The 25,140-nt window shown below is 33.9% G+C and overlaps 5 protein-coding genes, 1 long non-coding RNA gene and 1 pseudogene across 9 annotated transcripts; 2 read left to right on the top strand and 5 right to left on the bottom strand.

Moving 5' to 3' along the window:
- Window positions 1–4,203: 4,203 nt before the first annotated feature.
- On the bottom strand, window positions 4,204–5,091 carry LOC147943390 (uncharacterized). The gene is made up of 2 exons (XR_015598047.1): window positions 4,873–5,091; window positions 4,204–4,650 (listed from the first exon to the last, which is right to left on the bottom strand). It is a non-coding gene; the product is annotated as an uncharacterized LOC147943390 (long non-coding RNA).
- A 1,010-nt stretch (window positions 5,092–6,101) lies between these two features.
- On the top strand, window positions 6,102–6,828 carry LOC104789006 (RING-H2 finger protein ATL39-like). Its single transcript, XM_010514761.3, has one exon. It carries the CDS (start codon window positions 6,266–6,268, stop codon window positions 6,719–6,721), a length of 456 nt encoding a protein of 151 aa, XP_010513063.1. The 5' UTR covers window positions 6,102–6,265; the 3' UTR covers window positions 6,722–6,828.
- Window positions 6,829–9,246: 2,418 nt separating this feature from the next.
- LOC104786160 (verprolin) lies at window positions 9,247–11,047 on the top strand. Its single transcript, XM_010511499.2, has 5 exons — window positions 9,247–9,899; window positions 10,045–10,155; window positions 10,249–10,334; window positions 10,430–10,577; window positions 10,686–11,047. Exons 1-5 carry the CDS (start codon window positions 9,519–9,521, stop codon window positions 10,857–10,859), a joined length of 900 nt encoding a protein of 299 aa, XP_010509801.1. The 5' UTR covers window positions 9,247–9,518; the 3' UTR covers window positions 10,860–11,047.
- Window positions 11,048–11,206: 159 nt separating this feature from the next.
- LOC104786159 (sodium/calcium exchanger NCL-like) lies at window positions 11,207–13,880 on the bottom strand. 2 transcript variants are annotated; one of them, XM_010511498.2, is made up of 7 exons: window positions 13,310–13,880; window positions 13,041–13,225; window positions 12,893–12,950; window positions 12,628–12,809; window positions 12,391–12,530; window positions 11,704–12,301; window positions 11,207–11,609 (listed from the first exon to the last, which is right to left on the bottom strand). In XM_010511498.2, the coding sequence occupies exons 1-7, from the start codon at window positions 13,737–13,739 to the stop codon at window positions 11,361–11,363; spliced, it is 1,842 nt and encodes a 613-aa protein (XP_010509800.1). In that variant the 5' UTR covers window positions 13,740–13,880; the 3' UTR covers window positions 11,207–11,360. The 2 variants fall into 2 exon arrangements, with proteins under 2 accessions (XP_010509800.1, XP_087369472.1); XM_087513346.1 differs by lacking the exons at window positions 12,893–12,950; window positions 13,041–13,225; window positions 13,310–13,880 and having other exon boundaries at window positions 12,391–12,514; window positions 12,628–12,752.
- Window positions 13,881–15,861: 1,981 nt separating this feature from the next.
- Window positions 15,862–17,582, bottom strand: LOC104789005 (sodium/calcium exchanger NCL-like; annotated as a pseudogene).
- LOC104786158 (apoptosis inhibitor 5-like protein API5) lies at window positions 17,345–22,343 on the bottom strand. 2 transcript variants are annotated; one of them, XM_010511497.2, is made up of 17 exons: window positions 22,098–22,343; window positions 21,860–21,963; window positions 21,549–21,710; window positions 21,278–21,377; window positions 21,117–21,182; window positions 20,833–20,924; window positions 20,386–20,460; window positions 20,139–20,288; window positions 19,534–19,599; window positions 19,374–19,439; window positions 18,974–19,084; window positions 18,741–18,830; window positions 18,559–18,665; window positions 18,263–18,377; window positions 18,110–18,175; window positions 17,893–17,999; window positions 17,345–17,806 (listed from the first exon to the last, which is right to left on the bottom strand). In XM_010511497.2, the coding sequence occupies exons 2-17, from the start codon at window positions 21,947–21,949 to the stop codon at window positions 17,599–17,601; spliced, it is 1,671 nt and encodes a 556-aa protein (XP_010509799.1). In that variant the 5' UTR covers window positions 21,950–21,963; window positions 22,098–22,343; the 3' UTR covers window positions 17,345–17,598. The 2 variants fall into 2 exon arrangements, with proteins under 2 accessions (XP_010509799.1, XP_019101323.1); XM_019245778.2 differs by having other exon boundaries at window positions 21,860–21,960; window positions 22,098–22,208.
- A 19-nt stretch (window positions 22,344–22,362) lies between these two features.
- LOC104786157 (uncharacterized) lies at window positions 22,363–24,224 on the bottom strand. Of its 2 annotated transcripts, none has more exons than XM_010511496.3 (4): window positions 23,603–24,224; window positions 23,431–23,510; window positions 23,291–23,349; window positions 22,363–22,785 (listed from the first exon to the last, which is right to left on the bottom strand). In XM_010511496.3, exons 1-4 carry the CDS (start codon window positions 23,903–23,905, stop codon window positions 22,481–22,483), a joined length of 747 nt encoding a protein of 248 aa, XP_010509798.1. In that variant the 5' UTR covers window positions 23,906–24,224; the 3' UTR covers window positions 22,363–22,480. The 2 variants fall into 2 exon arrangements, with proteins under 2 accessions (XP_010509798.1, XP_087369471.1); XM_087513345.1 differs by having other exon boundaries at window positions 22,363–22,799; window positions 23,603–24,016.
- Window positions 24,225–25,140: the final 916 nt, after the last annotated feature.

Here is a 25,140-nt window from a genome sequence, read left to right as displayed (position 1 = left end):
CTAAGCCTACTCTCTTGTCTATCTAACACAACACCCTGTGTAGATCTAAAAGAGTAAAACACACTCACCTTCAAAGCTCTTTTTGTTTGCTCGAAGGTTTACAAATCTCTCAAACTTTTCCCACGAGTGCTAACTCTTTTTGCGGCTAGCCCTCGTCTCTTTTAAACCCTTTACACACGATCTCTAACCTAGATCTTGTGAATCCCTAACTAAAAGGAAATATTCCTTATCCTAAGAAATATCCTCCCTTAACTCTCTCGATCAAATATACCCTCAATATCTTCGTGTATATCTTGATCTTCTTCTTCCTTTCTTCTCACGCTTCTTATCACGGCGTCCATAATCTTCTTCCACGTCAGCCCATCTGCCGCATCAGCATATCAGCACTCTGAGACACTTCGCAAGCTCCTGTCACCCTCAGAGCTCTGATGCACTTACAGAAAGAAGAAAGCAAAGCATAGAAAACGATATCCAAAAGCATGAATTTTAAAATTCCAATCAGAAAAATGAAAAACAAAAACTACGTGTAATCAATTTCAGAGACTCGATTCAATCCAATAAGAGTAGTCAAAAGCTACATATTTCAAATCTTTAGCATCGTTTGAACATCTAAAAAGCAAATAAAAATTCATAGCTTTCCCTAATTGTGTCAGCATCCAAACAAATCGAATAGGGTGAAAACAAAAACGAATAATTCAAAATACAACAGAAACGGTAATTTCGATTTTTGATTAGACAACAGACTGAGGAACTGCAGAAATGAAGATCTAAGCTTTATTTCAAATCGCTCATCGACGTGAATCCATTGATTTTTTCCGATTTCAGAACAATCGCTTAAACAATCGCCCCTTCATTCGACAGAGAAGAGAGAGAAAGTCGGGAAGAAAGAAGAAAGAAATGGTGAAGAAAAAAAAAATTCGCTTTTATATTTACGACCCGACCAATGATAAAACGCCACGTAGCGTTCTTAAGGAGTTGCTTCAAATGCTTCCCACAGCAACGATTCTCTATTGTTTGGACCCATTAATGGGTTTTTTATTCAATAATTGGGGCCCATTTACATGATTAACCCATAAAACATCTCCCAGTAAAGATGCTCTTAAAACATTTCCAGTAGGTGAAGCTGGAAGGGTTGCTCAGCAAAAAATATATATATATATATATATATATTTAAAAGAAGGAGTGAGATTGAGAATAGTTTCTCAAAAGAGCATTTTCAAAAACGTTTATAAAGAAACATGTACCAAGAGTTGGGTCTTCATTCAACTTACTACATTTATTGTCTTTTTAGTTTAAAGAAATACTTGGCTTTGTTACCAAGTTTCTTATCCCTATATAAATGCATGTAATCTCATTTGAGAATAAAAAACTTTTTATATTTTATTTGAGAGTGGTAAACTCTTTTGTTCCTTTTGGAACTTGTTCTTTCTCCTTGGTGGGTTATATCAAAGAGTTCTTGTTGGTGGGTTACATCAAAGAGTTTCGGTATATCAAGTGATTCTGCCGCACTTGATGTTGCCATTCATTAGTTGAGGATTGAAGAGCCGTTACAAGAGAGTCTAGGGAACAAGGATTTTCGGGATTCGTCTCACTCCTTGTCATCTGTCTCCGCGAAGCTTTTATCTAAAGTTTCACCGCCTTGCTTTGTTTGGTTTGTTTTAAAAGAGTTTGGGGCATAAGGATTTTCGAGTTCATCTCACGCCTTATCATCCAGCTTCGCGAGCCTTCGGAGTTCTAGAATTATCAGTCTACCTACCTTAGAGCGTCGATTCTTTGGGAGAATCACATCAATAATTTACGTAAGTATCTCCTCGCGTTGCATACCACGGGTAACTATCTAGTTACTAATATTTACTGTTTCGACATTAAGAAGAGAGCCAATGTCATTGGATAGATATATCTTAGTATGTGTCTTACTTTTAAAGATCTCTTTGGCAAGTTCTCTAAATTCTTGGAAAATTAATTCCTAATTTTATTCATTGTGGATTTCCAATATTTTAGACCATTTGGTATCATACTCTGTTACATATGCAAACATTTTCTTATAGTAGTAGAAATCTACATCCAGATATATTTTTATGATTATTATGTTTAGTATAACTTTCCCTTAGCACAAACAACAACATCCATAAGACAATCTCACAACATCTAGAAAATGTGATCATTTCCAATCACCAAAGAGATCATTCTTAGTAAACACGTTTAAATCCAAAACTAGATTTTTTACTTAAATCGTAATATTTACGAAGAATTTACGTCGAAAGTTAGTTTATATCAATTACTTAACATGTAAAATTATATTTCATCTTAATTCTCATTAAACCTTATGTACTACGCAATTTCATTGAATTTTATAATTGTTACGCCCTTGTTTTCTCGCAATATTCTAGTTTTTAACCATTTAACAGGAATTTTGGATTGTGTGAAATGTTTTTTGATTCACAATTTTTCTACTTGAACGGCTTAACCTGTCTGATTTGCATCACTTGATTTTTCATTTAAAGCCTAAGAGTGACATGTTTGATACAAAATTATTCTATGAATTAAATACATTATCAATATCAATACCACTTTATTCATAAAAATAAAATTCCAGCCACAAAATATTTGTAAACTTTAGTTAATTGTAATATTTATGCCATATTTATTTTATTTAATATTTAACTTTTGCTCCACTCATCCCATACTTGTTTTGCATATTATATTTTCCCTGCTCCTGCAGCACTTGAGCTGCATTCTCCTTCCGGATTCGTTTTTGCATCTAGTTTTATATCTACTTTTCTACAAGGAAAAAATAAATGAGTATGATGTATAACTACACCATAATAACATATTTTGTAAAATACTTTTAGGATAATATAAATTACACTTATCTTTGATTTACATTATAATGCAAATTGATTTACCACTATTTTAGTTATGAAACACATGAAACCCATCAAAAACAGCAATATTTAACCAAAAAATTAGTTAAATAGAGTTGTTGGAAAATAAAAACTAATGAGTGATAATTAAGAAAAGAAAACTCACTCTACAGTCATAATAAATTTGGTATCGTTCCAATATAATTTGATGAGATCGCCCGATTTGAGACCTCTTGTTTTTACGATATTAGTCCATCCAGCAGATATACAATAATAACCTGGTTTGTATCGTGTAAGCTTAACCGTATATGATTTGTCATTACCAAGGATTTCCACTTGAATACCATTTTGAGGCATTGCAGTTTTCATTTTCTTTAATATGTTTTCCATAATTTTTTTGGGTAAACCCAAACGACCCATTGAAGAAACATCACTATCTGCTAGATTTTTTGTTATCAACATATTTGGATCCATTTAGCTAACCTTTTCACCTCTCTGAAAATATAACTAAATATTAATTTAAGAAAATTAAAGTATTAAGGAGTTTGAAAACTAAAACTCATAATATTTATATACACATCTTAGACAAAAATAATGCGTTAAAACTTTTTTAGTAATATTAATTTTCTTCAAAATAAATCTCTAAGTTTAGTAAACTATATGGATATATATACATATCATATTTTCTAAATTTACTAATTTTTATATTAAACCACTTATATATTTCCTTTTTTATTATGCTAAATTTAATTTACAACAACTTATTTTTGTCCTTACATTTTGTTTTTATAAAATTATATCTAGTACAATATTATTAAGAGATTAACTACATTAATAGGATTAAATACTCTTTCTCAAAACTCCAAATTTACTTATTTGATACCTTATACATTTGTTATCTATTCATTTAGTTTTTTTCTACAATAGCTTCGACTAGCTTTAACCTTTATTAATTTTGAATTCTAAAATCCCAAATAATAATTAAAAATCTAGTAATTAATTGACAACAGGATTTGTTATAATCATTTTTCATTAAAAGTGAAAAAATCACACTTTAAATTTCATCATACTTTAAGTATATTAATTAGCAAAAAATGAAAAATTATCAATATCATAATACTAAATTGACTATATTAAGAGTTTATTGGTCAATTCACCATGAATGGAAAGAAAAATTAATCAAATGACTATGGATTTTTTATTAAGAAAATAATCCTACATCTTATTTTTCTTTTTCAATAATTCATTAAATTATAGAAGTATATCTTGGAATAATATATACTTTCCCGACTGCCTAATATATTGTCTTATCTTGATGAAATTGATTTAAAAAAATAAATAAATTGAAACATGAATTCAATTATACACAAACACATGTAACAATAAACATAGTTAACTTTTCTTGTTGTCCCATAAAAAATGTAAATTTGACATACACACCAAAATAAAAATAAATTCATTTGGAGTTATGATTTTCTTGGTCACAAAATCTAGATGCGGTTAAGTCATTTGCTCCAATTCAAAAATTTCTAACCCAAGTATACACTCCCATCATGGTTGAAGTCAATCTCAATTTTCAGAAACCATAACAAATAATCCAATTTCAATTCCCAATCTTTCAGCAATACCACCTTCGTCTCAACAACATTTACAAAAGCCGCAAGTCACTGCTCTGGTTATGTTCCACCTGGTGCACCTTATGCAGCTTCGTCTTAGATTCCTCGCTCACATTTCTCTATCAATATTCCACCGCCACCACCATTAAGTCCCAGTATGCAATTCACTCCTGTTGCAAATTTTCAAAATTTTAGCTATGATGTTCTTTATCAAGGTGTTCTTTATCAATACATACTCATGTATTTGAGTTTGAAGAAGAACTGTAGAACAGCCAGCTTGATAGAATTTGATGAAACTAATGACAAGAAGATTCCAATAAGAACATGAAGAAGACAATAATAAGAAGAAGAAGACAAAGAATAAGAGAAGAAGAAGACATATACTTGCATACATGTAATTGTAATAGTTTAGGATCAACCATTGTTGGACACATAAATTTGAAAGTTTCTTGATGAAATTCTTAAGGGGGTGTTATTAGATTCTAATTTATAAAGATTTTTGAAGAGTTCAACAAAATCATTAAAAGTGAATAAGTGAAGATTGTTAAAGATTGCTACAGAGTTTGTTGATTAGTTTTCTAAAATTTTGTAAAGTGCTCTAAACAATCCCTGTATTTTTGTGATACTTTGCATGATTTTATTTTGTAAAGAAAGTGTCTAAAATCATGAACCAATAACATAATAATTGAATTTATTAACAATCTTAGATTCTTTTGTTTTAATTGAATAACACAAAACTTTTAATGACTTTATAAAAGTCTGAATCCAATAACCCAAATTTGTTAAGATTTTAAATGACTTTTTACAAATCGCAAACTAATAAAACTAAACTTTAATTAACAGAGTTTAACAAAATCTTAATCTAATAACAAGAGATTCTACGTAACATTTAAAATCTTTAAAACTCTATTCAAATCTCAAACCAATAACCCTACTAACTCAACATTTTTCAATTAAGCAACTTTGTTTAGTGACCAACCAATGGAGATGGTCTAAATAAATAATGCTGTCAAAGATAATTAATTAAGTAACAGATGTGTTGTTTTCGGCTTCAGATATTACAAATTATTGGCATCTCATTCACCCATGCTTCTTACATTCTTATCATCAACTTTTTAAAATATATGAAGCAAACTCCATAAAAACAAAACGCAAAACATCTTTGAGAATGAAAAAGGAAAGTCCAAGAGCTTTACAACTGTTAATTCGACTTTACTACTCAGTCATGATTTTATTTAATCAATTCAAAAGTTTCTCAAATCAAATATGAGGCAGAAACTTCATTTACAACAAATTAACCTGAAAGAAAGTTCCACACGTACAATATAGGGTCCATATAAATAGTTTTGCAGCTATTATTGATTTTGTTTAATCTTTATGTCTTTTCAGACATATAGACAGTTACTTCAATCGACCATGACCCCGTTCGTATCCTTATCCATTTAGCATTTTTTTCTTCGACTTCTATGTTTGATTATTGATTTAGTATACAATAAAGGATTCATATAACCCCACAAGCAGCAAACGTAAATTAATAAACTAATCCCATTTGTGGTGTACCGATTCAAATCAACCATATTCTTTAATTCAACTGATATTATGATAATGTTTCTCTATTCTCCAAGTTCATTAGTGGTGAACGTATTTCAACTCTTAATCCAAATATATTCAAACGGAATGTCAACTCTCAGTGATCTATATAAAAAAACTGCAGATACATACGTATAATCATTTATTAACTCTTGAGAACCATTTTGGTAGGCTCTATAGATAGAGATCAAAGAGATGGCTTTCAACGATCCTTCACTAAACGCAATCATCCTTTGGTTTGCTGCCGTAACGTCTCTCGTGACCATCTCCGTTATCTTCGCCCTTCTCGTTCTTTGTTTACTCAAACGCCGTAGGTTTGATGTATCACCGGAAGAAGAGAACGAGTACCACGGAAGAAGAGAGCCACCGTGTCAAGGGCTTAGCGCTTCCGTGATTGCAGCTTTTCCCACCTTTTCTTACAAACAGGATAACAACGATCCCGAGAGCAACAATCAGGAGATCGAGTGTCCGGTTTGCTTAGGATTAATCCCCAAGAACGTTGTGATTAAGGTTTTACCAAATTGTAAGCACATGTTTGATGAGGAATGTATAGGTAAGTGGCTTGAATCACACCCAACTTGTCCTGTGTGTCGTAGACTGGCTAAACCGATGGCTAGCCCTGGGGATAAGGTCTTAGAAAGTATAGTGTAGTTGATGTTTATATATGCGAATGTATATTTTTTAAATTTTTTTTGTTGCTAATTGTAATATTATTTCAGATTGATGTGAAATGTACAAATGATATAACTTAACATGCAGCTTTGGGTCATATACTCATACTACAAAGATTTGAGATGCTCGATCAAATGAGAAGTCAAACTTTATTTTAGATCCAAGTATGGTTCGTTGTCCACCATCTTAGACAGAAGTATCATAATATATATACATTTAATATTTTTGGTTGATTTTCTGGTGTAAGTATACATATATATATTATAGTTCCACTTTCTTTTAGAGACGGTAGAGTATAGAACGGGTTTTGAGAATATATCAATCAAATTTGTTATTAGACAGTCTTTGGTCTTTTACTTAACATATAGTGAAGTCTTCAAAAACCTATGCAAATAAATTAAATACTATTGTTGATCCTAGGTGGCTTAATTAAAAGACTAATTTCGTGGGAATTGTTATCTCTTTAGTCTTTAAAATCAAGAAAAAAGCTTATACTCCTTATGAATCAGAAGGTCCCGAAGTAGAAGAAAAGTTAATGAAGTCCTTGGCGCTTTACGGTTTGAAGCTCGAGATCCAAACTTAACGGAACAGTACGTTGGAAGCGTATGTACGACTCATTATAGCAAGTAGCAACTCACACTATGTCAGGCGTGTGGAGTCTTGTAGACTTGAAGTTTAGGTTCTTGTATAAAACTATAAAAGAGAGATCACACATTTGGGAAACATGAAAAATATAAAGTTCTGTATTTTTTGGTGAGATGTACATGTGACTGGATTTGTATCTACCCTGTAATGTATTAATAAATAAGTACTGTTGAAAAAAAGCCATTAACAGGTCTTATATATGTATTGTCGAATCCCTATAACGGTTGAACCTGCATGCATGCCAACACCTAAATTTCAGATGATTTGTTACTAAAGTTAATAATTTATTTATTTTGGGATTATTAACATCAATCACAGCGGTCGGTCGAACGCTGTCATCAAAAAGATAGGGATAGACCAGTGTAATATTATGTTCTCTAAAATCGAAACGAATCACAAAATCACTGTCGATAATATAGTATCATATAATTAAGTATAGATTTCCGAAAATGTCGAGCACGTGATTTACGTTGGCTCGTAGGGTACAGGCCATTTACAGGTAGGAGCCTAATTTGATACAGATGACGCAAAGATATACATGATGCAACATCATTATTGTGATGTACTGATTTTTACATATTCAAAACCAAACTAAAAAGTAAAAATTAACACATACACAATAGGATAGTTAAAATTAATTGTTTTTCCTTATACTGTGACGAAGGATTTGTAATGGGGCCATATATGCCAATATAAAGATGAAAAGACAAATGCATTTTCAAATAGGGAAAACTAACTCTATTAATCTACAAATCTATATGATGCAACACTTAACACTAATTAAACCCAAAAATAAAAAGCTATATATGAGTGAACATATTGCATAAAGGTGTTTTGAAAAAAATAAAAAATAAAATCACCCAAATTAAACATTCTAACAGAAATAAAGCGTAAAAGACAAGAAACCTATTGACTAATAATATTTCACAAATGGGTTTTATATTGTGGACAGCTTTTGTTTAGGGCATCCGCAATGGGAGAACACTTTAGGATGTTCTTAGAGTAAAAATATTATGAAAATAATCTAAGATCAGTAGTTAAGATCTTTTATTAAAAAGTTAATTATTGGGAGAACATGTTTAAGATCATAAGATTTAATAGTATAATATTCTTAAATATATTACATTTATAAAAACTGTAAAAATAACATTTAAATTGCAAACTTATAAAACTTGTACTAAAATTCAAAATACAATACCAAATTTTTATGAAACAAAAAATCATTAAAGATTAAAAAAAACAAACAAACATATTACTTAATTAAAATAAACAAACATTTTATTTAATTAATACATAGTTTAAATCAAATCCTCTTTTAATTTGTGAAAAATTGTTTGCAAAAAATTGTATCCAATCACAGCTTGCCACGTCAGCTTAGAACTGAGCCTAGATCAGTTCTACATCAAGAACTAGAAAACATGTTCTTATGCCACTATTCATTATATTTATGATTTTAATGGGCTAAGAACACACCAAGTGTTCTCCCATTGCGGATGGCCTTATGGGACCATTATATAATCTTCATTTTGATCCAAAATAAATGAATATCCCCAAAATCTCCGATTAATCATTAATGTTCTCTGATCCTCGCCAGCTTCTTGAATTAGAAAAGAAAATTTCCACTTATAAAATTTTCATATAGGCCCTTATACTTATTATAAATTAACAATACATATATGATTCACTTTTCCTAAAAGAAAACTTTCTAATAGTAAAATTGTTGAACTAAGAAATAAAGAGATCACTCTGCGAAGTTTAAATAACTATGAGGGTTATCAAATAATTATGCACATTTCTTCATGAAAGCGAAACTTAAAAAAAAAATGGTTATAAAGTTACAATATATTAAAGTATTTTCTAGGTGGAAGAGAATCACAATATTTTTTCCAGAGAGAAAATCACGGAAACCAATGTAGATTCTCTATCACCTCTCCTCCAGGTAGTTTCATTTCATACATATAATCCTAAAGAAAAGATCTAAAGAAACCTAAAAACATGGAGATTTTTTTGAATTTTCTTTAAAATTTTCCCACGACTTTTCTCACTGCGCAAGAAGAGCCTATTTCTTCTCTCCAGATCTTACTTTTTTCTATCTATCAAACCATCTCTCCCATTTCATTTCTGAAAAAAAATGTGTAGTAACAACAACACAAGAGGTGGAAGAAGCTATGGAGAGTTACAGTTACATGATGAGTACTCTGGTTCTTGTCGGAAGAAACAGAAGAAAAATGAAAAAGTACGGCGAAGGGGACCTGGTGTAGCCGAACTAGAGAAGATCCGTCTTCAAGAAGAGCACAAATCTCCACTTTCTTCTTCTCCTTCTTTATTACAAAACATGGATCATCATCATCATCACACTCTCTTTGCTCCATCTTCCTATGATTTAGTGATGACTCCTCCTAACTTTGCTTTGCCGGAGAAACTGCCGTCTTTACCGGTTTTTCCTTTATCGTACGGATCTTTGGTTCCTCCGGCTCCGGTTTTTCAGAGGAAGCAGCAACATTCTCTAACGGTATGGAGAGAGAATGATTATGGATTTTATGACTAATCTTTTTCTTTAATTATGTCACAAATACTTTTATCAAAAAAAATACAAAAATTATGTCACAAATTTATAACATTTTTATTATTAAATTTAAATTTAATGATATTTGCAGATGAATCTCCCGAATCCACCTCTAGGACAAGGAAGATTTTATCAATTCATAGAGCCCCCTTCAAACCAAATCAACTCTGTCTCTCAGTTTCTTGAGGAAGAAAATAAAAAGGTACTATGTTTTTATTATTTCCATAAATTATAGAAATAAAACGTTACGTTTTCTAATGTGTTTTTGATTTGTTTCTTTGATATTTTTCCATAGATGGTCAATGCGAAGAAGAGGCCATGGCATTTTCTTTCTGACACCACGGAACCTAGCGTTGGACCAACCACAACAACTATTTTAAGGTTTCTTTGTTTTTTTTTCTTTGTTTCTTGACTTCGGCTCATTTTCTTGATACAATACCAAAAACCTAATCTTGAATGTGTAATGTATGGTTAAGGGACGCGATACAAAACCGGTCGCTTGGTATAAGTCCGGTTCAAGATTTCGGTACAACAATTAGCAATCCCATCGCCATTGATTCACCTAATTCTTCCATTCCAAGCTTTCCACGTCATTACCCGAGGTTTATCCCACTTGGCTTACAGGTAACTAAACTAGAGATCTTCCTATTATAATTTTTGCTATATATATATATCCATCTCTTGATTTGATGAAGTTGCTTACACCGGTTCATGAAATCATCTTGGTTTTAGCACGAACAACAACAACAAAATGACTTTGATGAGAATATGCAATGGAGAAGTGAAAAGCCTTTCTATAGCTTCATACCCTCTGAAGATCGTAGCAATGCTGCCCGAGAAGGACAACCCTGTGACCCGTATGAATCAGCCACTGATCATGGAATCGATCTCAGCCTTAAGTTATAGTGACTTTAGAAACAACTTCAGTCTTATGTATCTTTGGATATATCAGTTAACTTCCCCGCAACTCTACTAGTTTGTGATTCGTGGACGAACCAAGACTTGTTGACAAGAAGGTTTGTTTGTAACACTGAAAAGTCTTAGTAAAATCTTTCACTTGAGTTCCTAATAAAAACTACTATAGTTGCTAACAATAGTACTATGGACAAACTCACAAACAGAACAAAATTTACGATACAGAAACAGAACAAAACCAATTGTTTCTTGAAATCTTGGTTTAGCTGTCTATGCAAGTGGACATGAGGACATCACCATGATCTAAGATCTAGTTATGGCTAATGAAAAAACAGGAATCCAAGCCTAAATAGCGGTTCATATAATGTCAAAAACAGAGTTTAATCAAAGGAACATGGCCTTTATTTAGCCCTCATCCACAATATGAAAACGAAAAAACACTTTTGAAATTGATAAGACTTTTAAGTCTGATTATAGCTAAAAGGTGAAAGCTTAGCTTTGACCCCTAAGATGAAAATGGATATAGATAAGGACAAGAGAAAAGATATACATAGAAAAGGCCAATACACAGATCCAGAATGGATAAGTCGATCTCACATAAGCTGGTAAGCCAATTGCCATGCCAATTACCACAACAAGAAGAGCTTCTATTGAGTAGTCCCATTTCAGTCCTTTCGTGTATACAATCGCCAATGTTATCGACATTCCCATTAGATTGTTCATCGTAACATCTCTGTAGATCTGCATGCAGAACCCCACAAACAAAAAGCTCTTAAAGATTGAGTTTTAGATCAGTGTAATGTGGTAAAGAAAACGTAGTAGAAAGTAAACTAACCTCAGAGAACTTTTCAGATGCGATTCTTGCTTTGTCTTTCTTTCGACAGAAGTGTGCAGATAACGTGTTCTTTAAGTTTCTAACCAAAGGGATCACTGCAAATACGCAGTAGAAAGAAGGAACTCCAGCTGAATACGATAAGAGTCCAATGTTTACCATAAATGGTTTAGCAAGAAAGACGACAATTAGCATCCCACCGATGACTTTAATCACAGCTCTTAAGGTTCTCAGGGAGAGGAACTTAGCAACAAGAGTTTTCTTTGGCATTTCCAGCTTTAAAACTCCAGCTTCCTCGCCCTGCGACAGATTCTTGACATGCACGGAATCGGAGGCTGTTCTGTAAATGCATGTATTGTTCCCTCTTGGAGTGTCTTGGTTATCAAACTTGTATTGATTCAGCAGTTTCATTATCCCTTCTTCGAATTCGTCCTCGTCTAGTTCGCCATTTTTGTCCTTGTCGAACTCCGCAAGTAAAGTGCTTGCAAACTCATTGATGTCACATTTCATCTTTCCAAAAACTCCAAACTCTACGGTTAAGTCTTTAAGCTCCGAGATTTGAATCTTTCCATCTTTGTTCCTATCGATTTTATCGAACAGACTAGAAAAAAACAGTAAACTTGCCATGTAAGAAAGCAGAAAACAGAGCAAACTGAAATAGTTCTTGATTAGGACAAAACAGAATTGAACCTTTTCAAGCTTTCTTTACTTAGTTGTCCATCTCTAATAAGGGTTCGAGGCGAAAAGCTCTGTAAATGCTTATGAACTTCCGACATGAGCTCAAACTTGGCGTGATCTAAACTCTTCTTTTGGTCTGCCGTATCAAAATACTGTAAGTTCCAACAAAAGAAATTCACTAGTAAGACAACAAAGCAAATCAGCTGTAAGCAGCATCTAGCATTAAGTCTTGATTCAGAGAGCTCATACCGAGTAAACAAAGTAGATAATGGTTGAAGAACAGGAGATTATGAGTGTGATCAACATAATGATATCACTCCAAGGTTGTGCATCAAATAAATCAGGCAATGTCACCAAGAGAAATGGTATTAGAGTCAGTAGCATAATCCCTGCAGGTTTCTTGTTCTTAGGATCCGCCTCTACGCTTGCTTCTGCATAGAGACAGAAACCGCAAAATCAAAAAGACTTCACACAGAAAGAAAAGAGAATGAATCAGCAAGTCTTCTCAACATACCAACAACACTTTTCAGTATCTTCGTCCTGTAAAATCCCCTTCTTGGATTCTTTGTGTCCTGTATATTAAATTATCATATTTATTAAAATAAAAGCTTGTTATTAAACTCTAATACTAAACAGATTAGGAAAAATGAATATTTTCTTACTGAGGTTGTTCTTTTGATGGATGATTCTCTTCTGATTGACGGATCTGGATTAGGACTGGTCAAACCAAAGACAACACAAGCTCCCCATTGCATTGTCAGAGCAAAAATCGTGTGTCCTATTGTAACTCCAACGTTGTTTCCCACAATCATGAGAGCACCTTCGTGGGTCGCTGCTAGTCCTGGTGCTAAGATCAAGAAAATCAAGAAGTAAATTAAGATTTGTCAAAGTTTATATTTTCAACTCATTTCTTAGTGGGAAGGATCCTTACATATCATAAGGGCAATTCTTGGGAACATTGTAAGGAGAGGGAAGACAATACCGCCATAGAACCCGACCTCAAAGATTACAAAGAGTTTTGATCTTCCTTCAGACAGGAAATAGTCACCAATGATCAAGAGACACCCAAATGAGAAAACTTGGAAGATATAACCTCCAATATTGTCTGCACATGGAAGGAACCCGTAGACATGAGTGCAAGCTGCCTTGGCGACGTTTTTTGGAGGATCGAGAGTGAGAAACTTGTAATCCGAGGCGTCATGGACTCCATCAGAGATCAAGATCGAGTTATTCAGAGGGACAGGACTTAAGACACGAGAGCTCACACCAGATATGATTAGAGCTAAAGAGAAAATGAAAAAGAAGAAGGTTAATGGGGGATGTGGGTGGATAGGTCTCCTCTTGAATGAGAATGTTTGCATGTGAGCTGTTTCACTGGAAGTTTTCTACTCAGAGTGTTGTTAACTGTTAAGTGCTGACTGAGGTTGAAGAGAAGAGAAGAGAAGAGTATCAATTTCAGAAATGGCAACTGTTCTTACAATTTTTTTGTTGCTTATATAATCGAGATCTACAAAACCATTTAATATTTTATACTTGAACCAATATGGGTACTTAATAATCATTATTTACGTATTAATTTAATAAGATTTTTTATTGTAATATAAAAATTAAATATCATTTGTTAAAAAAAAATGTACTTCAAAAATATTTGATGGCTCGTGGACTATTTTAGAATTCAAAAATCTACAATAGTACTTGACAAAAAAAAATCAAGAACAACGTGCAATCACATTTCTCCATGCACCAATAGCCACGATCACGTGAGTTTGAGTATTTTTTCATCACCAAATTTTATTAAAACAGGTTTTATTTGTTTTACATGTTTAATAAATGGTATCATATTTATTAGTCAAATTCTAACAATATTATACATTTTGACCTAGTGGATACAATTGCTAGATGAGATCCACCTATCAAAATCTTACAACAAATTAAGAAGCAAATGTCCTCTCTTTTTTTTAGTATTGCAACTTTTTTATAAATGTGGGATATATATATATATATATATATATATATAATATTTTTTTTTTGTCAACTATTGAGCCACAACAGGCCGGCCCATTAGCTTAATTCTTACATTCGTAGGGAACGGGACTCGATCCCTAGTGTGATGGTGCCTTGTGCATTAAGGACTTACATTTGGTCACTGTACTAAAGTCACTTCACTGTACATATAATATTTTACAGATCAAATCTTATATTCAGCCGAATATCCAGATTTAATAGTTATCTTAACAACAAATTTCCAGTTGATTCCAAAACATATATAGATCAAAAAGTTAATATCCAAATTGAATAGAGTAGTCAAGTAGAGTACATATACCACAAAACGTTTAAAACACCCAAAGAGCTTTGTCTTCATAATTACTTATCTCTTATGATCGATCCATTTTCTTTCTCATCACAATAATAACGACATCAAATTTGGTAGTTCCAACATTAGGTTAAATTTGGCTAGGCTGTTTCGAGGAAAGCAACATCCACCTTGCAGTTAGGGATTGACGAAGAGTTGTGCTTAGTTAACAAAAAAAAAAAAAAACATTAGGTTAAATTCAAAATTGTGGAACTTCTGACATTATTGATGGGTTTCTTTTTTGGTTAACTATGGGTTATTTTAATATATATGGATAAGTTTTACGTGGACATGAACAGTTGTTATACAGTTGTCCTCTGCTCTATTATATGTGTTGGGAAACACAATGTGACTTATTTATTCATCAAAACTTTGATATTCGGAGAAGAACAAAATTTGACCCTATCGGACCTAAATTTAAATACAAGTATTGTGTGCACTTCTTTCGAGTTGTAATATTATTATTGGACTGATGTTAGAATGCAAGTTGTTATATTATTACATTAGTAAAAAAGAAATAATATCATCAAGATACTAAGATACTGCTGCCGGATCACGTCAAAAATATAATAAAGATACTGCTGCCGGATCCAACTTACACACTAGAATATGATATTATCAGTGTTTGCAAGGGACGGTCAGTTTATTGGCCCAATATGTTTGAATCCACCGAGTGAAATTTGCCAAAACCACTTGCTCTCAAAACAACCAATATTATACATATGATAAGTTTCTTCTATATATTAACAATGATAACATTCGTGAAAGAAAATACACCGGGTAATTTAGTTAAGTTGTTTCCACAAAAACATACGAATGTTCGACACAATTTCAAAAAGTAATATAAAATTCTAAAATTGTGTCCCTAATTAATAAATAAAGAAAATATATTCATATGGGGAATCACACTTGAAGGAAACAAAGTTGTTTTCATAGGTTTTATTGGAGAAGAAGAATCAACAACAATGACTCCAAAGACAAGCTTCCACACATAGTCACATACAACACATAGAGCAAACAGAACAACTGAAACGTACGCAAGAACTACGAAATAATACACCAATGACAATATTCTTTGAAATGTTGCCGTATTACTCTCAGTCTCACTTAATGCCTTTAATGGTGTAAACTTAGTTCTTGTCTAGAAAATGAAAGCGGAGATAGATAAGGAGAAGAGATAAAAAGTACACAGCAAAGGCTAATACACACATCCAGAAGGGGTAAGTCGATCTCATATAGACCGGTAAGCCTATTATGAGGCCAATGATATCACTATAATAAGAGCTTCTACTGAGTAATTCCATGTCAACCCCCTTGTGTATATAATTGCCAATATGATTGAAATTCCCATGAGGTTATTCATTGTAATATCTTTGTAAATCTGTGGAAACCAACAAAAATGCCCTTAAACTTGGGAGTTATCTTAACGTGTTAACCAAGTTAACGAATTGTGAATATATAGTTAAACTAACCTCGGACAAAGTATTGGATGATATTTGTTTCTTGTCTTTGCCACGACAGAAGCGTGTGGATAGAGTGTTCTTTAAGTTTCTAGCCAAAGGGATAATCGCGAACACGATGTAGAAAGAAGGAATTCCAGGTGAGACAGATAAAAGGTTGTGCTTGAAAGAGTACAATTAGGATCCCTGCGATGACTTCAATGGTAGCTCTCAATGTTTCCATAGAGAGCAGTTTTGTGACAAGTGTTTGCTTCGTTCTTTCTAGCTTAAGAACTCCGACCTCCTCCTGCAACACATCGATCATGATCTCAAAACACATTGTCGTTTCAAAACTAGAGAAATATCCAAAATGACATTTCTCTTGAAACTTGAAATGATGTGTGATATATATATATATATATATATATATATATATATATATATATATATATATATTAAACTTACAGTTTGATTCTCTTCTCATTTTGGTCCTCGGCACTATCGAAGTTAAATTTGTATTCTTTGAGAAATTTTGTGATCCCTTCCTCGAATTCATTCTCTTTCAATTGACCGTCCCTGTCTCCATCAAATTCCTCAAGAAAACCTTTGGCGAGCTCATTTAATTATGTCACACTTCATTCTCCCAAAGTTCCACAACTCTATGGTTAAGTCTTTTAGCTCAGATATTTGTATCTTCCCATCATTATTCGTATCAGCTAGTTTTCTCGAACAAACTACCGATATAAGCAGTGATTTACGATGTAAGAAAACTTAAATGAAGTGATTCTTGCTTCAAAAAAAATATATAGAGAATAAAATTCTTAAGACAACCTGTTCAAGCTCTCTTTACTTAATTAGTTCTCCACCTTCTATAAGGTTTTTTGGTGAAAACCTATGTAAGTGCTTATGAACTTCTGACATGAGCTCAAACCTCGTGTGATCTAAGCTCTTGTCTTGGTTCTAAATATTATATTTGTCACGTTCTAAATATTATATTTGGACAGGTTACCATTGGAGGAGTATTATATTTGTCATCATATAATATTTGTCATCATAAAGGATAACACGTTTAAATATTATATTTGTCATCTGCAATCACATTACCAACTCCAAAACGTGTTATCTGAGTAATCTCACTCTTATGTATGTATGTGAGGACTAAAAGATTATATAATTAACTAATTAAGGTCATCATTAAATGCTCGAATTTTGTCCTGACACAACGAAATTAAATAAAAAGAGATTCTAATTCAAATTTCTCCATCCATCGTGAACAGAGAAAAAACACACAAAGGGTCTACTCCTGATATGAGAAGTCTGAAAACTCTACCATGTACCGAAACCAAAACTTGTCCTGACAAAGACAAATACAAATAAACGAAAACAGAAACACAGTTATGGAGTCCTCTCATGGAAGCTTTTTTTTTATTACCAGTGACCTCTTCCTTGACCTCTTCCTCGACCACCTCCACGTCTTCCCCAATTTCGGTTTCCGCCTCTACCAGCACCATACGATGATATTCCCTCAAAGGCCTTGTTCACAAGCTGGCTCTGCATAGCACCACCTGAACCACGTCCCTTCTTTGCTGAAACATTGTTACCACTTCCATTGTTGCTATTAGCAGGCCGCTTTCCTCTGTGAATTATTGGAAAGGTAAAACAAATTACAAACAGATATACAAGACAACAGAAAGTTGGGTCAGAGTAGACGTAGCAACAAACCCGATTGTTGTTTTTGTTGTTGTTGAGGCTAACGGCTTTGTTGCTTCTTTCCAAGAAAGGTTGAGATTAGTGTCTCCGATAAAAGGAGGCACCTTTGCATGCAATGGCTGTTTCACATCAAAAAATTTCCCCAAGTTTAAGTTATATCATAAAATTATATGCTTCCACCAAAACAAAAGAAAAAACAAGGGGAAAGACAGGATGTTGTGATGTTCACCTTTGTCATCGCCAATATGTTATTGCAGGTCCTAAGTCCAGTTGTAGTATTCTGCTTCTTTGTTTTCTGAAAAAAAAAATCACAAAGGTGCATTAGTCCTGAAAGCAAACAACACTGGTTAAAAAGAAGGAAGTTCCAGGTTAATGTACTTACAATGCTAGCCTTTTCTTCATCTGTCTTAGCAGCGGACATGGCTTTGTTGTGCTCAGTCATTCCCTGAGTCAATTTCTTCATTGTTGCCTTGGTCAGATCCTCAACAACGGTCAATCTGCACCAATGGTTGGCAAATCACAAAAACAAAAACTTTAGGATATCATTTAAAACTACCAGGAACTCTTTTACGTCTTCTTTCTTAGCCTAGATTACCAAAAAGATTTCTCTAAACAACGACGATATACTGAAGTTTCAACGTGCAAATTTTGGATGTCATATCAAAGAATAAATAATACCTCTCAGTGAAGTCTTTGTTCAACTCTGAGAAGTCCTCCCCCAATCTGTCTGACGGCTGGCCGGTCACAACCTTGTACCCGCACAAGCTGTTTGTAGCATTTGGAACCTATAGATGTTCAACATAATCAGATAAGTAAAACAAGGAAGAAAGAAAAAGAACGGGATAAATCACAATGGTTACCTTGTGGGCAAGGTGATGAAACGCATACAACAAACACTCCACGTATGTGAAGTTCATTTCCTCTCCAGTCTTTCTGGCAGGCATGTATATCTGTTAACAAAGAGTGTGACAATCTTCATAATATTGCATGTAAAGCATTTACATACAAAAGTGCACTTATACAATATGAGCAAGAATGACCACAAACTAATTCTCAAAAGGAATCATGACACACTGGCACTTAAAAGAGGTACCTTTAAAAGCTGAACGATGGAAGGAAGCAGCTGTCTTGCTTCCTGAGCAGTTGTGTATGGAGAGATATCAGCAAGAGCTTTGAGCAAATCAAGTTTCCTCTCTTCCGGGAGCTAGTTAAGAAAAAAGAACTTGGAGTTATTATGGTGGCAACGAAAGCTCCTTTTTTGGAGTGATACAGATATTGACATGGAAGAAGGCAAAAGAGAAACAAGCACAAATACCTACAAATATGGATTAACTAAAAACGTTACAAGAAACTAGCCTTCATACCATTAGTGCCGTAAACTATTCTTAATTATGCCTAAGAGAGTAGATAACAGATGCCCAAAAGAGCACACACGGATCATATGCTGATATAAACACAAGTATGAAATAAGAAAGCAAAGAAATCCACGATACCTTGTCAAAAACAGGCATGATATGTTGGTTCAAATAGCTAAGAAACCTGCTGCTGGGAGCATCTCTCTGTTCAGAGAGAACGAAGTTAGTAAGATAACCATTCAAGTTTATAGAATAGGACTCTATCCACCTACTAGCAGTACTTATTCCAAGTTCGTACCGCAAAAAAGGGAAGAGCCAGTTGCAGACATGATATCAACCTGTCAATATGGTCTGTGTCTGAAACCTGCGAAAACCAATATTTATAATCAGTAATAACACCATAGTGCAAGGGTATTCACATATAAATTTGGATGTCCAACTTATACTTCGAACTATTATACTCACCATATGGGATACTGGAAAAACTAATATAGAGTATTTTCATGGAAATCAGAGCAGACACAATCAAGTCTGTATAACTCACTACGGTCATACTATCATTTTAACAACTTTGTGTGTTCCTCGCATTCAAATCAGGACCAAAGATTATACTGAAGTTCAAGGGAAAATAACATCACTCAAGAGAAAGAATGCACTCTGCAGCCAGTGGTACATCTTTCTAAGTTTTTTGTCAACAGGATGGAGAATGTACAAAGGATGAATATATACTACTGCCACAGAACATGTCAAACCGAATAGTGATATGCAACTAAAAGAACATCGATACACAGCGGGATAAATAGTAGTATCATTTCAAACGATCAAGAAATGTAGGTTCATCTTCACGATGATGCAACACAACCAACTAACACCAGATTGAACGATGCAATACAACAAACTTACTTCAAATTGTGCATTTAAATCCGCCTGTCCTTCAATTATTTCCACAAGTTCTTGCATTCTTTCTTGAGGAGCTTTGCCACCAAATATACTCAAACTTGTCAGGAAATCCATAAACATTTTAAACTCTCCTCCAGTTACATCTTCTAGGCTCTGCGAAATCCAAATAAAGTCAAGAGTAAATGACAAAGAAGAAAAGGCAGATGGAAGAAACAAAAGGAACTGCATACACACAAGATAACGGTCTTACCTGTTTGATCAAATCTGTTATATGTCTTTCCATCTCCTCTTGAGGTTTTAAGAGTTCCCCTTTAAGAGGAAACACCTACATATAAATTAAGATAAAAAGATCTACAATGAATATAGGCTCTTATGGTATTACAAATCTCTCAAATGATTGTTATTTCTAATATAATAGATATCCATACCACTATCACATTTTCATATTACTTCATCTGTTATTGTTAAGGGAACTTCTTTCAAATCATAAACGATGTCAAGGAGGAGACATGACTAAACATGTACCTTGAAACTGAACCAAGATATGTCTACTTTACTGGTCTAAATCATGTCTATTTGACTGGTCTTAGCAGTACAAGTTGGTCGAAACAATGAGATATGAAGATCAAAAGATTAAGTCATGCAACGCTATTCTGGGAACCTTGCATATAGGAAAAAGCCATTGATAAATTCTTACCTTTTCTCTGATGAAACTCAAGACCTTTTCACGGATTTGATCATCAGTAGTTGGAGTAACCCCAGCATGCGTAAATAAGGCAGTCGAAGATGCTGAAACAAAAGAGACAAATAATTAGCAAAACACAAGAGAATTGCAGAGTCAATAGCGATATCATATTGAAAATCCAAGATAATTTAGCAAACTACAACCCATAGCAAGTAATTTATTTACTGATCATGATCAACTGAATAAATTTTTTTAAGCAGAATCAGTATTTTCATACAGAATAACAGTAACACTACCTTTTGGATCTTGTCGAATCAATGACATCAGAGCCTTATGCACAGAATCACGCTCCACAGGTTCCTCTTCAAAATCATAATACCTCCCAAGTCAGATGAGAAAAGAAAAAAAACGCAAATAGGTATATAGAAGGTGTAGTAACAGAAATCTCAAGAGTTACCAGTATTCAAAAGTTGCACAAGAACATCAACAATCTTAGATATAATCTCTGGTGTATCCTTACAGAACAGCGGGAGCCCGCGAATGGCTTGAACACGCACCTACACACACAAAAAAGAAACACACGTTTAACTCAAACCAAAGGATAGTTTCCACAAGATAACAAAACTAAAACAAATCGTGCATAGAAAAGTATTCATTCTCTGGGAAAGCCACAGAAGTACTAAGCATGTGTTGGTTCAGGATAAATCCCAAGGAGACAAGGTACATACCCCAAGATCTCCATCATCGATACAGTCCATATGAGCATCGAAAGCCTCAGTAGAGAGACTAGGGAAGAACTTGAAGTAGCGTGGAATTAGCTGCGAGGCAAGCTGCTTCGCCTTCATACTAGTCTTCGACATCTTGATAATCCCCTCATAATCCTCAACATTCTGTAAAAACGAGAAACGAAATCAATCTTCCAGACTAACCTAGAGAAGCCTAATTCGAATCAATCTTCCAGACTAACCTAATTTCATAATCCGGGGAATGCTCAATTTCAATTTAAATTCAAAACCCTAGTTGAAAAATTGAGACGAACCTGAGACTTGTCCTTGGAGGCATTGAGGCGCTCACTGAACTCATAGATCTTCTCGATTCGCTGAACTTCTTCCGACTGGTTCTCTGTCATTACGGAGGAAGCTGCTGAAAAGCGAGAAGAAAAAAACTGAAGCAGATGAGTATATATATAAACACATAGTTGAAAAAGCTATACAGATGTAACCACGTCTCTATAAACAGGGAAAAAGGCGGGAGAAAGATGAAGATGAAGAGCGTACATGGTGTGAGGGTTTTGGAAGAAGACTGTAGAAAGCTTTGAGATAGTTTCCGAGAGTTGTTGTTTCACGAGTCCGATGACCTTCTTCCCCTTTAGCTTGTAGAAGACGAGCGAGAGCTTAATTAATATGGGGCCTAATACTTAAAGCGGCGTCGTTTCAAATTTAATAAGACTTGAGAAACGCAACACGAATTTATTGATTCTTTCAAATTCACCCCCGATGTTTTATTTGTACATATAATCCACCTGAAGAAGAACATCATCACTTTTGCGTAAAGGAATCCTTTACTGATATTATTACCTTACAAAAGCAATTCTAATATAAGGAGTGTCTCAAGAACTAAAAAATCAAAGAAGTTTTTTGTTCTTCCTGATTTTGCAAAATCACAGAACAGGCATATCAAGAGCTTGTAGCACATCTTTGAACTCAAAGTCATGAGTATGCTTATTGAAACGTTCGAGAAGCTTGTAACGAGAGTCGTTCAAGTAAAAAGACTGAGCTGTCTCCATGATCCATTTCGCCTCTTCGTCAGTGAGTTTGCTTGTGAAGACAACATCTCCTCGGATAAACACCAAGTCCTTTGTCTCTGAGAGCTCGGTGTAGAAGGTGGTAGTCAGGTAAGGAGCCGCTTGAGTTCCTCTTGCTTTGTAGTCTTCGAGACCAGTGAAAATCATGTGAGGTGCTTGAACTGCCACAATAAAACTGACCATTTATATATAAGATCATAAACCAAAGAGCTCTTCGTTTTCCTACGAAATTAACCCACTCACATAATGGTACGTCTAGCAAAATTCAGCCTCCACATACCAGGAGTAAAAAACTGTTCTTGAGATCAGTAGGTTACTAACTTTTGTTAATCTCACTACTTCAAGCGAACTCCCTGATAAAAGCTACCACAAACCTTGAGCTAACAATGTCATGTAACCAATTCATATAAACTTCTCACTATGATATGGAAAAGAGGACTAAATGGTTACATCTAGCAAGATTCAGCCTCACAAACCGAAACAATAAACAGTTCTTGAGATCAATGGTTTGCTAACTTCTTAATGCTAATCTCACTAACTTAAGTGAACTCCCTGATAAAAGATATCACAAACCTTGGAGCAAACAATGCTATGTAACCACTTTTTCAAATAAATTTGTCACCAAGGAATGAAAGATATATTAGAATGGAGGATTAGAGTTTGAACCTTGAGCAAACATAGTAATGTAACCATTGCCTCTCCACACTGGAATGACAAAGTATCGGCTGCAATTGTAACATCAATTAGAAGAAGATCAAAATCAAGATTTATGTTAACAAGAACAAGGCTAATCATATAGTTATTACCACTCGGATGCTCGTTGTTCCAACAATCGATAAAGCTGAGCTTTCATCGTTATCCCAATATGACCTCGTCCCAAGTGATACTGACAAAAATAAAAAATCAAGTAAGATTCAACGAAATGCAATTGAAAGACACAAAAGGAGTTTGAGAAAGGAGAGGTTTTTATAATAATACATCGTCCCAAATGGAAGTGAGTTCTTCGGGAGATTTAGTCTTGGCTCTCGCCAAATCCATGATTGAATCCAAAGGTTTCGGCTGCAAAGGAGTAAACCCAGATGCGAATTGCGAATTTCTGACTGAACCAAGCGAAGCCCATTTTATGTGATTTCCAGGTAAAGCTTCTGAGAGCTTACTCCCCGCATCTCGTTGCCATGAAGAAGATCGCGAAGTGAAAATTTGTCTATACGAAGAAGATGAAGAGAGCTTAGTATCTTTAGCCAGACTCGAAATAGAACCAAGGATTCTTCTCAATTTCATGCTGTAGAAATGATGAAGATGAATTTCTCAGAGGAATATTGTCGAACACGTTGTATGCAAATAGATCTAATCCACAAAACTTTACAGCAAGTCCATTGTTTGGAATCTCAATTACATTGTTTTAGAACCCTAACGGGAAACGTCGTCGGTTCGTAATTCCGTGGGTTAACTTCGGTTCGACCGGCAGAACCGGTTCCAGTAGTTTCGCTTTTTCTGAACCGGAAATAATGAACCGGTTTAAGTAGTCCAAAACAAAATCAATGGACCCTTCAACTTTGATAAACACCAAGTCAGGTGCGTACTAACATAATGACTTGTCAGATGATATTACATAGCAATTTGATGCAGTAGTGTCAGTATAATCTTATGTAGTAAAATATAATAAGTACGATGTTGCACGATTTTAAAAAATATCTAGTAGCTAGCTTCAATAACAAAAACAAAAAAATGATCCAATCACAATGTTGTTTAGTCAAAGCAAAGCAAGAATCTTTGCCACAATGTTTTTTGCTTTCGTTCGCCCGTGAGTGATTGGAATCTTCTCTCTTAACATGGTCATGTCTGTATATCAATCTCTACTCTCACATTAATAGTTTTTTAAGTATGGATATATATATATGTCTGTCTGATTATCATACAAACGTTTTTAATTTAGTTTTGTTTAAGCACTAGTTGATATTGACAAGAAACACCTAAACCTCAAAACGAAAATTAAATAAAATTAACAAAAATGGATTGAATCCCCAAATTATCTTTGCATTGATCGAGCGATCATCTTCTTCTTCTTTTTTTTTTTCTTCTTTTTTTGTTAAATCAACGATCATCTTGAATGCAAACATGCATCGATACAAACACTAAATTTTGATAGTGAGTTGAGTTAACTTCTCTTATCCTTACCATATACAGGTATTATAGTACAACACATAAAACAATACAAAAACGATCTAATTAATTAAGAGATGTTAGTTAGATCAGAGGTAATCACAGGATCAATAACACCTAATATTAATATTTAATACTATTTATATACTGATATTTATTCCATCTCATTTAACAAATTACAGGATCGCATTACATATATTAATCCTTTTTCAAAAACAAAAACAATTGTGTAACATTCAGTGGAACACATTATCACGCATTCAACTCAAAAGATCGAGAAGGTTATTTTCTTTTTGTCGGCAAATATCTATAAAGTTAATATAAGCCATGATTGTTTCCACATTTTTGAGTGA

This window comes from Camelina sativa, chromosome 5 (genome assembly GCF_030686135.1).
Source record: "Camelina sativa cultivar CO46 ecotype springtype chromosome 5, ASM3068613v1".
NCBI lineage: Eukaryota > Viridiplantae > Streptophyta > Magnoliopsida > Brassicales > Brassicaceae > Camelina > Camelina sativa.
Note: the sequence above shows the minus strand (reverse complement) of the source record. Positions and strands in the feature narration are given on the sequence as shown.